The 16,415-nt window shown below is 36.5% G+C and overlaps 4 protein-coding genes across 8 annotated transcripts; 2 read left to right on the top strand and 2 right to left on the bottom strand.

Annotated features, from left to right (window-relative positions):
* The first annotated feature begins 887 nt into the window (after positions 1-887).
* Positions 888-6,434, top strand: LOC113716597 (WAT1-related protein At1g70260). Of its 2 annotated transcripts, none has more exons than XM_072070252.1 (7): positions 888-1,291; positions 1,453-1,515; positions 1,859-1,975; positions 2,581-2,833; positions 3,984-4,142; positions 4,250-4,401; positions 5,930-6,434. In XM_072070252.1, exons 1-7 carry the CDS (start codon positions 1,092-1,094, stop codon positions 6,087-6,089), a joined length of 1,104 nt encoding a protein of 367 aa, XP_071926353.1. In that variant the 5' UTR covers positions 888-1,091; the 3' UTR covers positions 6,090-6,434. The 2 variants fall into 2 exon arrangements, with proteins under 2 accessions (XP_071926353.1, XP_027096793.1); XM_027240992.2 differs by having other exon boundaries at positions 2,578-2,833.
* A 238-nt stretch (positions 6,435-6,672) lies between these two features.
* Positions 6,673-7,947, bottom strand: LOC113717204 (MLP-like protein 423). The gene is made up of 2 exons (XM_027241910.2): positions 7,656-7,947; positions 6,673-7,209 (listed from the first exon to the last, which is right to left on the bottom strand). The coding sequence occupies exons 1-2, from the start codon at positions 7,834-7,836 to the stop codon at positions 6,938-6,940; spliced, it is 453 nt and encodes a 150-aa protein (XP_027097711.1). The 5' UTR covers positions 7,837-7,947; the 3' UTR covers positions 6,673-6,937.
* Positions 7,948-10,249: 2,302 nt separating this feature from the next.
* On the top strand, positions 10,250-13,223 carry LOC113717120 (probable serine/threonine-protein kinase PBL28). 4 transcript variants are annotated; one of them, XM_027241782.2, is made up of 7 exons: positions 10,250-10,389; positions 10,518-10,702; positions 10,904-11,102; positions 11,181-11,344; positions 11,444-11,548; positions 12,391-12,513; positions 12,609-13,223. In XM_027241782.2, the coding sequence occupies exons 1-7, from the start codon at positions 10,320-10,322 to the stop codon at positions 12,843-12,845; spliced, it is 1,083 nt and encodes a 360-aa protein (XP_027097583.1). In that variant the 5' UTR covers positions 10,250-10,319; the 3' UTR covers positions 12,846-13,223. The 4 variants fall into 4 exon arrangements, with proteins under 4 accessions (XP_027097583.1, XP_027097582.1, XP_027097581.1 ...); XM_027241781.2 differs by having other exon boundaries at positions 10,898-11,102; XM_027241780.2 differs by having other exon boundaries at positions 10,904-11,344.
* Positions 13,224-13,817: 594 nt separating this feature from the next.
* LOC113716261 (GCN5-related N-acetyltransferase 5, chloroplastic-like) lies at positions 13,818-15,685 on the bottom strand. Its single transcript, XM_027240552.2, has 2 exons — positions 14,808-15,685; positions 13,818-14,297 (listed from the first exon to the last, which is right to left on the bottom strand). Exons 1-2 carry the CDS (start codon positions 15,467-15,469, stop codon positions 14,033-14,035), a joined length of 927 nt encoding a protein of 308 aa, XP_027096353.2. The 5' UTR covers positions 15,470-15,685; the 3' UTR covers positions 13,818-14,032.
* Positions 15,686-16,415: the final 730 nt, after the last annotated feature.

The raw sequence follows: 16,415 nt of genomic DNA, 5'->3' as shown, positions 1-16,415 counted from the left end.
TGCATGTTGTATCTTTTTAGTTGTCAAGCCATCGATTTGGACAAAAAAATTAGAAAATTCAAAAAATATGTAAATGATTTATAAATTAACTCAAAACACCATACAATAAAGAAAATATTATCTCTGTAACTTGCAAAAATTTCAAATAAACTTTCAAATATATACTCTTGGTATTTAAAGAACATACTATATTTTATCCCATCAAAATAAACTTTTATACTTTTTATTTTTCATTCGTTATTAATATACTTACATTTTGGTAATAAAAAAGAATGACAGCAAAAGGGAAAATTTGAAATAAAATTATATTTACACTCCCAATATAAATTTTTTAACATTATATTTTAAAATGGGTTGTAATGATATAGAAAGCTTAAAGTAAGCGAGGCAAGTGAATTTTTCAAAATATTAGGGTACCAAGTGAAACTATCAAAAATTTTAGGGGAGGTTTTTGAAATTATCCAAAAAAAAAAAAAAAGCAATTTCTTAGAGCCATACCAGTCACCGAAGTGTTTTCAACTTTTCTATTACCTCCATACACGAAGGTAAAGAAATTTTATATTGGTCCCGCAAAATGCAGGGAGTTTTACGTAAGCAAAGGGACCCCGAAAAGTTTATACAATGCTTATAGCTGGGCCCTAAGATGTTCTAAACCACAAGGTTATGCAAATCGAAATCTTAATCTTCACAGGTGCTGTTAGTTAGAACCCAGTGCAATAATCTACGTGTTCTGGCTCGGCAGCTTCCTGTTTCTTTAAAAAAAATTTCGGGGACGATTTATTCTTTTTACTACTCATTCTACTCCAAAAAGGACAAGAAGCAAGAGAGATAAAAGCAAGATGAATTGTTGGGGAAATAATTAGTTTATGTTTGTTTTTCATCTCCATCATACCTTAGATGGGGTCACTCCACTCGAGTCGCTCGTTCACTTCGCCAAAGTACCTTCACACTTGCATGAAGGGTTAACTTCTGCAGTTTTGTGTCCCTCCCCCACCCCACTCCGAGACCAGAGAGCCACCATAAATGAGAGAGGGACTGAGAAGAAACAGCTAGCCACCTTGAGAAAGAAATAAAAGAGAGAGATCAGAGAAATGGGAGGCATGAGGACTGTGTTGGGTGAAGCAATACCGTCCACAGTGATGTTCATAATGGAGTTTTGCACTATTAGCTTAACCATCATGGCGAAAACAATTATCTCAAGAGGGATGAGCCCTTTTGTTTTTGTTGTTTATACTAATGCTCTTGGCTCAATCTTGCTTCTTCTATATTCGTGCCTATGTTATAGGAACCAGTATGATCTCCCACACTCTCCCCAGTAGCTTCCTCCTAACACTGACACACACACCCCATCGGGCACATAGAACAACAGCACACTGCATGAACATCAGAATCATGAACACAAGATTCATATTCACCTTAGCTTCTTCTTTAGTTATTCTCGTTTGTCGGCAGATCAGAGCAGCCGTTGCTCAGCTTTCAACTCCTCCCACGTGTTTTCCTCCTTGGCCTAATCGGGTTTGTTTCCCTGCTCACTCTCTTTATCCCACAATCCATCTTTTACATGCTCAGACTGCAAGGAAGTTGGAGTATATATAATTGTATGAAAAAATGTAAATTAATTTAGAGAATGGAGATTTTTATTTCATGCAGATGTTACCAGGCTTATAAATGGTAACCATTTTCTGAGTAGAACTTCCTTCAGGTGCTTCTACATATGCGAAGAATTGAAACGAAAATCGGCACTTTTCTCAAAAATAAGAAAAAAGAAAATGAGATCTGCAAAAAGGGCTGTTCCTTGATTTTATTATCTTCAAATAATTGTGGTCGACTTTAACTTGTGGTTAATTGCACCTGGCAGGATAACTGTAGCTCAAAACCTTGCATTTCTTGGACTAAGCTACGGTTCTCCCATTGTTGCATGTGGCATGGGCAACTTGATCCCGGCTTTCTCCTTCATCCTCGCTATAATAATCAGGTAATTAAGCTTATAACTATTCTCTCTTTGATTTAATTTAATGTCTTCATCAGATATTCCAATCCAAAATATTCTAACCCTCGCCTGGCGCTGTGGTTGGTTAACATCAAGGAAACAATAAGTGCATCAATCATGAAACAGCCAGCTATAAAGAATATAAACAATAAAAAATATAAAGGGGAAGAAAAGAATATAAAGAATCTTCAAGGCATCCGCGTTTGGCCGGGGCATCTTTGGTCGAACCAAAAAGTATTGTTAATATAAGCTTAGTCAAGATTCATCCCTCTGGGATATTCATTGCAGATTCAGTTGCCTGGGGACAAATTTTGGGGTGGGGAATATGGATTTATGGTGAATATTCTTACAAGGAACGCGTGGTGTCTGGTGGGTTTAATTTGTTGCGCCTTTGGCATTTGCTTACCATTACAAAACAAGAAATTAATGGTACAATAATAATAAATAAATAGCTGAGAGAGGGAATGATGAAATGGCTGACTCAAAAACTCGACAATAATTCATAGGGTGGCCCGCTTTAATGAATTTAAAGCAATTATTTTCGAGCTTTTGTTTGGTAGTTTGGCTAAGTGAATTCATCGGCACAGAAGAAAGGAAAATGATTGGAAAAGCTTGAGCAGTCAAGTGAAAGCGATTGGCACCGTGATTTCATTTGTGGGAGCAGCATCGGTCGCTCTCTATAAGGGCCCTGTGGTCAAGCAGTCTCCGCTGCCCTCATTTTCACTGCAGCTAATTCCACCGCCACTTTTAATCTTTTCCTCACCGCAGGATGAGAATTGGATTCTCGGTTGCGTTTTATTAGCAGCTGCTTCATTAGCAATTTCAGTTTGGAATATTATTCAGGTACATACATACATGTGCAAGCACTAGTAACCTCGCTATTTTCTTCTTTGTCACTTCTTTTCTTTCTTTTTTTTTTCCCCCTTTATAAGCATTTTTCCATCACTAAAAGATGATACACGAGACCTTTTGTGTGGACCTAGCTAATTAAAGATTTAGGGCCGTTTGATGAAATTGAAGTTCGAAATCTGAATTCTAAAAATTAAGTGCTGAATTATTTAAATTACACGTGTTTAATATCTAACTAGATTACAATATTGAATTGAAATATCGCACAAATAATGTGTTTCTACTTTCAAAAAAAAATGATCTTTATTTGTGTATTTGGAGAAAAACAAAAATTTGCATATGTGTGGAAGAGAGAAAATAATAAAATAATTTAGAGGTAGTGTTTTAAATGTGTGTATTTATATATAAGAGTGTGTGTGTGCGCGCGCGCGTGCATACGAGTGCATCGAATATAAAGAAAACAAATCTGTACCATATGCAAGAATAGTATGAGAATGTGTTATGAGTGTGTGAGGTATAGTATGTGTGGTGAATTCAAAAAAAAAAATTCAATGAAACTTTTTTACTGAAAATTTTGTATACAAATCAAGAGTGCTTAATACATTAAGTGGTAAGGCATTTATGTTATCAAATATGCTGAATTTAGAAAACACCAAATGAATTAATTTGCAATATAAAGTAGAGTTATCAAACAGACCCTTAATGGGTTGGTTCTCGGTTGTTATATTTTAATTATAGAATTTGATTTTAAAAAATCAATTTTTATGATGTTAGCGTTTGATTTTGTGTTCAGATTATAGATTTGTTTAATAGCTAAAAAAAAGCTAAAATGCATAATCCATCAAAGATTAACTTTTACTGATTTTAATTATTCTCTATAATTATTTTCCATAATCAATTTTACAAAATCTAAAGCAACGAGAACAAAGCCAATATTACTATCGCTAATTTATATAATGTAGTAAGGTGAAATCCATCATCTATATATTCTCTCTAACAATTAAGCTTATACTAGTATACGCCAAATTTGATATCCATAGATGTATTTTTAACTGCCTTTCTTTCTGTCTTGCTACTAAACAATTGATCACATTAGATTGTAGTTATATTTCTTTTTTTTTTTTTTTTTTTGTTGTTGGGTCAGGTGGGAACTGTCGAAAAGTACCCACAAGTCATGAAAATAGTTTCTTTATATAGCTTAGTCGGGACCCTCCTGTCTGCCATACTTACGGTAATCATAGAAAGAGACGTCGATGCTTGGAAATTAAAGCTTGACATGGAGCTTCTCGTTATTATTCTAACAGTAAGTGTATTTTTTTTTAACATTTGCATCTTCCAAATCACATTTTATTGCATATTTTTTTAGAAAATTCCTGCCAATCATGCAAATATTTTGATGCATGTTTACAGGGCATTTTTGGGAGTGTAATCCGCAGCAGCGTCCACCTCTGGTGTATGCAGAAAAAAGGCCCTCTTTTTGCTTCTATATTCAAGCCAGTGGGAATTCCCATTGCAAGCATGTTTGGCTGTTTCCTATTTGCAGATACATTTCACTACGGGAGGTAGTACGTAGCTTCCTCTGTTTACCTTTACACTTTATTTTTTTTTTCCTTTTTACCCCTATTTATTCCCTTAATCTTTTAAACGTATAACGAAAAATTCTTGTTTATTGGCGGAAGCCGAGAACTAGAGGTGCTATCGAGCCGAGTCAAGCTCGAGTAGCACCATACTCGAGCTCGAGCTCGATCAAAATTTGTGCTACTCGAGCTCAATCGAGTAAAAAAATTTGGACTCGAGCTCGACTCGATGAAATAAAACTAAACTCAAGCTCGACTCGTTTGAACTCGAGTAAATATCAAGTCCGAGCTACTCGAGCTCGAGCTCGAGTTTTGAAATAAATCTATAATTTTTTTTAAAATATATAATATAATATAAATATATAATATAAATAAAATATGAAAACTCGATTAAGCTCGACGAGCACTCGAGTATTTATTTCTTAAGTTCGAACTCGACTCGTTAAATTTAGCTCGAGCTCGATTTTACTGAGCTCGAGTCAAACTTTTGATCAAGCTGCTCGCGAGTAGCTTGACTTGCTAGCACCCCTACTGAGAACATGTTTGGACTACAAGCTTTTGTAGAAAAATATATATGTGAGTTAAGAAAATGATTAAAAAATATGCCGAAAAAATTTTGTTTTAAAACTCGTTATCCAAAAAAGGAGCAAAGAAAAAGAATGTCAGTGGTATCTTCGCTCTTTATTTGCTTTGTACCATATAATTTGCTAGTAGACGAAAAATTACGTTGGAGATTTCATGGGTAAGTTACTGTAGATAGATGGGTGCAGAGCCGCTAAAATTTAAATTACAAGGAAAAAGTTCAGAGCAACATTAATGAAGAAGTATCATGTAAGATCAAGCGTTTAATTTCACGAGAATTTTTAAAACAAGTGTTTATATATTTAGATTACATTTAACTTCACTGTTTTCCATTTTATATTTGGCAATTTTCCAAATTAATTGTATTTTTAAAGATTAATATATAATGTCTCACTTAACAGGAGTCTCTTTTAACAAGTGACAAGTAAACACCCAACCTTAGTACAAAAATTCCAAAAAAAAAAATAATAATAATTAGCATTTTGTGAATCCGTAAATCTTGAAAACCCTCTTCTAAATTATTATTAGCATAAAATAATTTTTGTTATCCACACATATATCGAGTTAAGTGAATAACGTGATCAGGGGCGGAGGGAAGGGGGGGCAACCGCCCCCCCCTCCAATTGTTAAAAAAAAAATTTCTAAGTAAAAAAATTTTTATCAGAAATTTTTTTTATTGTTTTGCCCCCCTCAAATATTGATAAAAATTTTCACTTTGCCCCCCCTCCAATTGTTATAAAAAAATTTCTAAGTAAAAAAAATTTTTCTTATATTGTTTTGCCCCCCCAAAATATTGATAAAAAATTTCACTTTGCCCCCTCCTAAGGACCCAAATAATAATGTTTGAAAGTTATTTGGACTTTGTCCAAATAACAGAGACTCGCCCCCCTAATTACAATTCCTAGCTCCGCCACTGAACGTGATCGTGCAGCATCATAGGAGCTTTGGCATGCGGATTGGGTCACTACACCCTGATCTGGGGACAAATCATGGGTTATGATGAAGCGGGCATTAAAAACCACAAGAGCAGGAGTTCTCCATCTGATGATCAGAAGACCCCGCTTCTGCAGCAGGAAGACTCACAAGTATGAAGAGTGGCGGCTAAGTAGCAAAACTGGTACAGAAATCAAACATCACTGCAAAATTAATTAATTTTTTTTTTTTAACAAATCAATCCTGTTGGAAAGGTGTATTTTGGAAACACAAAAAGGTACAAGTGGAACAACAATGAACATGTTTGTTGTTCATCGTTTCCTATTTCTATTTTTTTTTTTTTTTAAAAACCGAAAATAGAATAGGTCTTTTCTTTTCTTTTCTTTTCTCACAAGTGGTGGGAAATTCAATTCTGAAGCTTGTAAATGGATGTATCATATGCCCAGAACTGTTGTACAAAGAAGAGAAAGATTGTATAAAAGAATTTGAGGTGATTTTGGTTCCATGCATTTGTTGTGGAGAAACAAGTAGTAAGGGCATAATAATCAATTACCAATTCAGTGATACGTAAACCTTCCTAATTAAGATAGATAATGGTATTTGTATTTCCTAATTAAGTACCATAATCATCCATCAAAGATCAACCATTGGTAAATGTTTTTACTTTTATTACGGGTAGAATTTGTAACCCGAAGAAGCATGTTGTAGCTATTAGTATAATTGATAAAGAATTCCAATGGGTTTGTTTCCCAAAAAAGGAAAGATATATGGTCGGATTAAAACATTGATGGAAAACAGAGAGTACTGAAACCTTTTACATTAAAAAACACCAAAAAAAAAAAAAATTACATAGTAGTTGTCTTAATAATATTATGGCAAACTACTACATAATGTGACAGCAACATTTAACTCGTACACTGCAAGGGGTTATTTTTCAGAGAAAGGAAAAAGAAAAGATTTCAGGATTATTGAACGGACCGGACCATACGAGAGAGAATAATTCCATTTATGCCTTGAGGAGATAAGCATCGAGTTCTTGGAAATTCTTGGCTGCAAAATCCTTGATGATGTCCGGGTTTGGAATTTCATCGCTTGTCTTCTCAAACTCACAATCCCATTTCACCGAGCTCCCATCACCCTTTGCACTCACGACCAGGGTGGGCTTGAAGAGCTTGTAGAATTTCAAGAGATCCCCCTCGATCACACTGTACCTGACAGTTTTGTTCCCTTCGTCGACAAACTCAATCTTCTCCTTCGAGAAAGTAATTTCCGGGGATCCTATGCAGCAGCAGATTGATATTAAGAACTTTCAGTGACATTTATTAATCTAAGTAGATGGCATATTCTCCAAGAAACCGCCAGACCAGGATTCTGCAGTTAATCGCCTAGCAAAATACATCCCTCCTATAACAATGAATGAATAATATATACGAACCAGGGAAGAATGACATAATGTGCCGAGATGACCATTAAGTTCATGATGTATAATTAACAACCATTATGGAGTTTAATCAGTGAACATACCATGCAATTGTGAATAAAATAAGACCAAATTTAGCCTTTTAGCATTGACCAATTATTAATTACTCCATGAAAAGCGTCTGGTCCGGTCCCTATAAAACTTGGATTTGGGAAACAAGCTAAAAAGACGAGCAGACAGGAATATCCCAAGAGTTGTCCTACTTATTATTTACTGCTAACATATAAGTCGACCGCTTAATTACCTTCAGCATACTTGACCAAACGAACAGAGCCAACTGATTTTCCATCACCTTCAAGAACCTCAATGCTCCTGTACTGATTAGGGCAGGCCTTGGGGAAAAGAGCAACGGAGTCCATGATGGCATCCCAGAACTTATCTGCTGAAGACTTGACCTCCACTTCCACATCTAGTTGCGCTGCCATTCTCGATTCTTGTTGTTTGTGTACTAGTAATTGATATGACTAACAGATAGAGAAAGTGAAGAGCAAGCTTTAGAGGACTGAAGAGCTGTGCAAGAACCTTGGTGATATATGTATATATATATATATATATATATATATATATAGAGGCAAGTACTGAAGTCAATAATGTCTTGAATGGCCCCCATTTTCATACAGTATTTGCCATTAAAAGCTAGCCGTCTACTTCATCTGCCACCACTCACCAGTCACCAGCGACCAGACCATGAGATTTGCCACACACTTCCATGCCATCCTAGCAGTAACAACATGTACTCCATTTATTCCTTTTCGGCAACCGTTACCATTCAAGGCTTACTAATTAATGGTAATGGGTGAATTATAAACCTGTCGAGTGTTTCTTTACGTTACGTTTCTTCAGTTGTAACAATGATGGTGTCTACAGCCAGTCTTCTGGCTGAATAGGGAAAATTTTCACAGGGCAATTTGAAGCAAGACGAATAATTCAAGTAAATGAAAATGACGTACAACACCAATCCATCTATGACATAAAAAAAAAATTCCTGATTTATTTTGTCCTTCCGTTATGGTTGGTCTACTCTTCTCTTCTCTTCTAAGCACTGGTTCTAAGGAGCTTCCTTTCCTGAGTCATGGGCACGCACGTTATTCTTTGTGAACAGCAGTTAGAAAAGAATCCGTTATGAGTCAAATCTGGAAGAAACATCCATCCCAAACGTCCGTCCAAGTCATTAACCAAAACAGTTGAAACTCTTCAATTTTTCCATTCAAAGGGAGCATTGAATTCCTCATGGGCCTCTCATCGGTATGGGTTTGGGAAATTCATTTTTATTACCACAGCGGTCCGCCCTTTCAATAGTGCCACTGCCAGGCCAGCAGATGTGAAATAAAGATGCCCACAAAAGTGGGTAGACGCAGAGTGGAGTCCCACAAATTAATGTCTCTGCGGTTCTTTTTTTTTTTTTTTTGGCTTAGAAATTAAAAGAATTCACTACTCTCTGAGGCAATCTAGGATGAGCATCCACAAAGGTAGACCACTTACGTTATCTCTTCGCGGGACTAAAATTAGATTATGCTGATAGTTTATGGGACGCTTGAATGGATTGTTTATTTAACGGATAACACGACGATAATAGCGATAGAAATGTAAACTCTCTCCAAAATAGAAAATATTAAGCAGGGCCGGGCTTTATAGTACACCAATCCATACGCGGCCTCAAGCCCAAATCGCTCAAGCCCAAGCAAAGGCCCATAGCTAACAACAATCAAGACAAACAAGGCTCAACAGCATGGAAATAACTAGTGCATGGAAATAACTGTTGAAATCCGATTCTGCATTTTAGATATTTTGTTTTTCTTTTTTAAGATGCCCTGTTGGATTTTGAGTAAACTTTTTCCAAGATACAGTTGTATTCTTTGGGTTAGAATTTAAGCTGACGACGGTAGGTAATGAAAGAGGTATAATGTTTATTTTATTTATTTATTTTTTGTTTATGATTGCTGGAAGCAATTAATCCAGAAAGTCATGCAGAGAGAGGCATCAAAGTTTCATGCCGTGCTTTGGTTGAATCGGATATGTCCTCCATATCTTAAACAAACACACAATGACAATATATTAGGGTGCCATTTTTCGGAAAAAAAAAAAAAATTACACATCTTCCGATTACCTTTTTACCTCTCATACATCAAATCGTTACAGTAATTTTTCTACAAAAAAAAATACAATCCAATCAAGGCCTCAGTTTCTCACACGACGACTCGCCAACAATTGTCATGAACGTCCTTTTTCAAACCACTAACAGCATATAACAGCCCTTTTCTTGCTTACTAAATTCTAATTGCAACACAGGTAAATCATATAAAAGATTAGAAAGTAATCAAAATGAAAAGGAAACAACAACAACAATCTTTTCGCAAGTCACACAAAATCACAAGGAGGTGAGGCTGCGGCTCCTCTTTCCTTTTCAGAGGTACCTCCCTTACCCCACCACACCACACCACCCCCCTCTATCAAAGGCAAGCAACCGGTTTGGCCATTTTATTCATTCCTTTGTTTACTTTTTCTTGTTCATCAAGTGAGATTTGCAGGTTGTTGGCTGATTGGTATTACTACACTTTTTTGAGTATTTCTCAAAGCTAGTCTCTCAGTTCGGTTGCTTTGTACGTACTCCTACAGGATTCTGATGCTACATAGTATCAAATTCTGCTTATACTTAATATCCTTCTCCAATTCTCTCAATCTGTATAATCAGCACGACTCCGGTTCAACACCAACCAGTCTATAATGAGGTAATGACCATCATCTTAACTTCTCTTCCTCCATATTTTTGCGAGCCAGCTTTGTAAGTTCTCATTCTCCTTTTCCTGTTGCATAGCATAGACTGCCATGAGTATAGCCCTTCACTCTTCAACTGAATGCGTGCTTTATTCAATCCACAAACTGGAGATCATCTTAAGCAAGAGTTGTCATGCCGTTCGGTTTGGTTTCAGCGTGGAATAAGCGCCGCAGAAGCAAGTCCGAGGATCACATCAATCCTTGTATGTTTCAGTTTCTAATGTCTCGTCTTCTTCTACTCCTGTTGCGTTACAACTTAGTTGTTGCACCCATGCAATTCACTTGCTTTTTTTGGCGATCAATTCCTTAATTTCTGCTTTCCCTTTTTCAGGGGTATATAAACCGGTGGAGTGTTGGAAAATTGACGGCAGCGCTCCACCTGCAAAAAGACACCATGGATCAGCAGTTTTCACGCTTAAAGAAATGGAAGAGGCAACACATTCTTTCAGTGAACAAAATCTACTTGGGAAAGGAGGATTTGGTCGAGTCTACAAGGGTACTTTACGGTCTGGAGAGGTATATTTGCTAAAACATCAAGGAAAAATTCTAGGCAAAATTACTCGTGGACATCCATAGTATATGCATGTTTTTTCACGTAAAATTGGTAGTCCAATTAGAGTTCCATCTTTCAAGTTCACAACAGTAGTTGAAAACAATTGAAGAAAGAGGAAGACCAAAGGGTATGGTTTATAAGAATATTTTTTTTTCAAGTCACAGATTGTAGCAATCAAGAAAATGGACCTACCGTCATTTAAAGCAGCAGAAGGGGAACGCGAATTCCGGGTGGAAGTTGATATCTTAAGCAGATTGGACCATCCCAATCTTGTATCTTTAATAGGCTATTGTGCAGATGGGAAGCATAGGTTCTTGGTTTATGAATATATGCCACGAGGGAATCTGCAAGACCACTTGAACGGTTTGTTTGTTTGTGAATTCTGCACTACTTCTCAAACTTTTGTGCTTGAAGATGTATTAGTCTTACAACAGCTTCCAGGTATTCGAGAACTGAAGATGGATTGGCCTTTGAGACTCAAAGTGGCTCTTGGAGCAGCAAGAGGACTTGCATATCTCCATTCCAGTTCTGCTGTCGGAATTCCTATTGTACACCGAGACTTCAAATCAACCAATATCCTGCTAGACAACAACTTTGAAGCCAAGGTACATCTGCTTCATAAAAATCTCCAAAAGATTCCAGCATGATTTGTAGGAAGTGCTTTTATGATATAACAATTGTTGTAAGTTCTGGCGTTTTTGCAGATTTCAGACTTTGGACTTGCAAAGTTGATGCCAGAGGGCCAGGAAACCTGTGTAACAGCAAGAGTGCTGGGTACTTTTGGCTACTTTGATCCAGAATATACGTTGGTACGTATCCATAAAGACAAAGGATTACAAATTTTATCTTCTATCCTCCATAAATGAAAATAGGAATTTCTCTTCATTATATAAGATATCAGCACTAGAAAACTAGAACTCGAGATTTTTCTGATTTCTCTTCTATCAACACTAGAAAACAATAGGCTTTAACCACTTCATGTTCATAATTCCTGTTTCAGAACTTAACGCCACAACCATTTAAACAAAAACTTGGAAGATACTTTCAACCGATCAAAAGATTGAAAAAAATAAACTAGCAGCCTTGCAACAGTTAAATTCTTTTAACTGCATAATAAAGTGTTCCGAGACAAACCCTAACTGTTTATTTTCACTTACAAACGCATCATGCAAAAGCACACAGAAGTGCAATTAAAAGGAAGAATAAGCAGAAACAGAATTTCAGAAGCCAAGTAGGAGGCAATTATTGTGATTATTCGCTTATCATCTTCTTTCTTCTTTTCTTATTTCCCCATTGCCCCCTCTAATTTTTTGTTTCTTGGTCCAAAGGGAGACTCCAAGCCTTGTTCTCTTTTCTTATTTCACCATTCCCACCTCAATTACAAAAACATACATTTAAATTAGCAATTCTGTTACAAGGATGTTTTATTTATTTTCCGGTCTTTTGTATACAGATTAATGCAGTTTCCCCTGCCACCTTGATCTTATGTATCTGCGTTTTTTCTACAATGAACAAGGGATTTACACCTTTCTTTTTCCTTCCTTTGAAAACTTATGAGATAAGAAAGTAATACTATCAAGGGTTGGTTCTTACTTGGTTTCATTAATTGGCAACAAGGACTGAGCCTTGGATCTATCTACCTTGGCAACAGACAGGAAAACTCACTTTACAAAGTGATGTTTATGCATTTGGAGTGGTTCTGCTAGAGCTTTTGACTGGACGGAGAGCAGTTGACCTGAACCAAGGACCAAATGATCAGAACTTAGTACTGCAGGTAACAGCAAATGCTCATTGTCATGGTCATGACATGACAAAAACAGTTCAAAATATCTCCATAAAAGCCTAATAGCTGCTTCATGGGTGCTGCAGGTTAGGCACATATTGAATGATAAAAAGAGGTTGCGCAAGATAATTGATCCAGATATGAGCAGGAATTCATATACAATGGAGTCTATAGCCATGTTTGCTAGCCTTGCATCACGCTGTGTACGAATTGACAGTACTGAACGGCCCTCAATGATAGAATGCGTTAAGGAGCTCCAACTAATTGTCTACACAAATTCAAAGGGACTAGGGATGACACTGCATACTTTCAGAATGATTTAAACAAACAACAATCTTTTTCATACAAAAATTAGAGATGCATCATGATACACCGTGTAAATGATCTTCCAGCTAAGAAGACTGTACTGCAACCTAGAATCTTCAAAGTTCAAGAAATTCTTAAGATTTTTACAAGCAACCCTCAGTTTATTGATTGGTCATATATGATAAACATACTCATAGGTGTCTGAAGGAAGATGGTATTTTTATAATTTAATGACTCAAAAAGAGTTTCTGATAGACAGCCGGAAGCATCAGGTGTCATATTTTTCCTTCTTTTTTTTTCCTCTTTTAGCTTCACCATTTTCTGATAAGGTATTTCTCTCGTGTAATTTGAAGATTTGTACAACAATGTGAATAAAATCTGAGACATTGCTCGTCTTTTCCTTATGTATAATAGAGAACTATTCCATAACATCCTTTCACGGATTGTCATGGGAAACAATATTGAAGTGAACTGTATTAACCTTCAAACAGAAGTACATAATATCCTTCTATGAAATATATGGACCAGAAGAGTTAACAAGAGCTATCGGCTTCCAAATAGTTCGCATATTGTCACTTGCTTTATAGGTTCCACAATGTTCTTCAGGTTGTCCAGAGAGTAGTTAAACAAGTTCAGCAGTAAATAAGAAGTTTACAGGACTGGAGTTTCACATATGAATGGTAGATTTAACATGTTAACAAGTTCAAGAATCCAGGTTTCACTTGCTTGTCAGCCAGCAAGCAGGAAAGAGTAAAAAAGAAACATGCTCTAAAAGCAAACAGCTCGTTTGACAAGAATGTCAGAATAAAGTTTAGTGGAAATAGCTATGAGCAAAAGGTTGAAACTCAATAATAAAATCATCAAAAAGTCAGCTAGGAAAATCTAGTTGGCCTTCCAATCTAAACCTATCTAATGATTATCATTATCAAAATTAAAGCAGGCAATAAATGCAGAATCAATTAAAGAAACCAAAAAAAGAACAAGTAGAGTCACCTGAACAGATTTTAATCATATAATAGAGTTATGTTACAAAAGGTCCGATGACTTACAAGCATCTGCCAGGAAGATGCAATTATAATTTCAATAACAGCAAGCAAAAGCTAGGGAAAGAAACCAAGTATGCACGATGGGTTTCTCTAACGAAGGCAATTAAGTCGGAACGCTTTAATACCTCAAAAAGTACAAAATCATTTTGACTCTCCATTTACGAATAAGGTTCCTGGCTGTAAGTATCCATTTCAGAAGGGCTAGTCAAGACTGGAATTTGCTTGCACATCAAGTGTTTACGCCTCTGCAATGTCAGCAGGACTAAGATGTTGTCTGTCCTGACAATGCTATATCCTGCTTTTATGTACATATTCAAAGGAGCCTCATCAATCATTCTACAGTGTAAGTAAACATCCCTCGAGGAAGTCATATGAGCAATCAATTCCTCACTTGCTTTCAATAAATGCCATCCAATGCCCCTCCTGAAAATTTGAATTCAACTTTCACTCACAATAATGTTGAAACAATTAAGTTATAGTCATCAAACAACAGCAACACAACACAGCAAGACACCGATGCAATGGCAAGACAAATGAAACTAACAGCCCCCAGGATATACTGCTTATCTTTGCAGTGCAAGTAGGATATGCAAAGTTGCTGCCTTAATGCAGACGGTAAAGTTTAAACATTTGTCAATATAAGGTGCAAAAGGTCTTTCAAAATTCAACACGTACTCAGAGGAAGTCAAGGAATATCATTTACTGGAGAAACCAATCCCATTGTGTTGGTGTTTTTACACAGGAACACCTAACCCTTTCTAGCTGATATTTCTTTTTTTTTTTTTTTGTTGAAAATTACGAAATTATACAGACAACAGGGGAGAAATACTAAAAAGTGAGTTTCTCTGCTGCCCTCCATGGATGGTTTGTTATAAATTTTCTGTCATCCACATATAATAGAAAGAGTAACAATTTAAAATTTCAAAGTTATACCTTCTAAGTGACTCCTTTACAGTCATATTGCTTATATATGGAGAATTTTTGGGAGGAGTAGGTGTAGGAGGAGAAGCATTAGCACCCTTCTTGTTGAAACACACCTCAACTGTCCCAGCTAACTGTAAATCCTCCTCTTCATCCTCCTTATAGAAACCGACTAGTGTTGCAGTATGAGGCATTAAAGTCCTCCTCTCAATCAGATACTGCTTCACCAAATACTCCAAGAATCGGACATACCCTTTAGGCAACAACATGGATTCAGCAAAAGTCTCGGACAATAAACTAACCGTCATATCCATTTCTTCTTGATCCATCATTCTTATGTACAAAAACCCAGATTTTAATTCCTGAAAATACCTATAACTCTCAAGAAACTGAAGCTTTTCAAGCTCTTCATTAGTAAGAAATCGCCCTGTTTGAAGTGCATTCTGGAGGGTCGGCGTAGAAGAGGTGGAAGAAAAAGAAGATTGGGAGGTCGAAAGTGGGAAGATGATATTGAACGCTGTGTGTTTAGGGAAGACGACAAAAGGGTGTGTCCTTTTTGGGGTAAAGATTGGATTTTGATGAGTTCTGAAGTGAGGGATGTGATAGAGGTTGTGGTGGGAATGAGGCTGGGTGCCCAAGTATATGGGAAGATAGGATGTGGAGGCGATTGCCATTGAAGAAAGAGCACTTAGAAGTTGCAGAGTTGAGATTGATTTTGCAGTGGAAAGGGAGATCAGATGAGGTATGGAGTCTGAAGTCTGAACTGGACAAATGGATAGACTTCTGTAGCAGCAAATATTAATCAATCCTTAACAATAGGCAGCGGGAGGTTTTGCTAATTCAGTAAATTCCATGTTCTTTATTATCAAATTGTGGATTCTTCTTATAAATCAAAAACAGGTTTGTTACATATAAATGCACTATAGGGTTCTCCTTAAACCTATTATGGAAACGTCCCAGAGTTTTTCTTGTTCTTTTTATTTTATTGTTTATTTGGATGACCCCATGGGATTTTTTTTTTCAATTTTTTTTTTATTTTTGTCATTTCCTTTACCGCATCAAACAATTCGGAGTTTTACTGCTTTACATGAGCAAAGAGAGTACTCAGACAACTGAAAAGAGGTCAGCAGAACTCCATTTCCATTCCTTGTTCTTTTTTTTTTTTCCAGCATTTGACCTATTGGCATGCAGAATAATTAACCCACAAATACGTGATCTTGCTCCTTCTTATTGTCCTCTTAAATAGTTCCTTGACCTTTTCACATCTCCTTTTGGCTTTTGTATGCCGGCTCAAAAGCAAAATCATCCAAATGACAAAAAAAAGTGGTAGGCAAAATACATGGTACATGACGCTTCGCTTTCGTGGGTTACATGGAGAATGTAGTGAACCATTATAATCACTGTATCTTTCTATCCCTATGTAAATGTTATTTCACCTTATGAGGAGGCCAGGAGCATGTTAAAAATTACAAAAGTTTGACTGTAAAAGCGTCCTATGTTAGGTAGAAAATCAGTCACAAATTGCCACGCTCCAAATGATGTGCTGTACAAAACAACTCCGATATCTCTACATTACCCTTTCTCATTCTGTTTTCCTGATCTCATGGCGGCCAGTAATCA

Source organism: Coffea arabica, chromosome 11c (assembly GCF_036785885.1).
Source record: "Coffea arabica cultivar ET-39 chromosome 11c, Coffea Arabica ET-39 HiFi, whole genome shotgun sequence".
NCBI lineage: Eukaryota > Viridiplantae > Streptophyta > Magnoliopsida > Gentianales > Rubiaceae > Coffea > Coffea arabica.
Note: the sequence above shows the minus strand (reverse complement) of the source record. Positions and strands in the feature narration are given on the sequence as shown.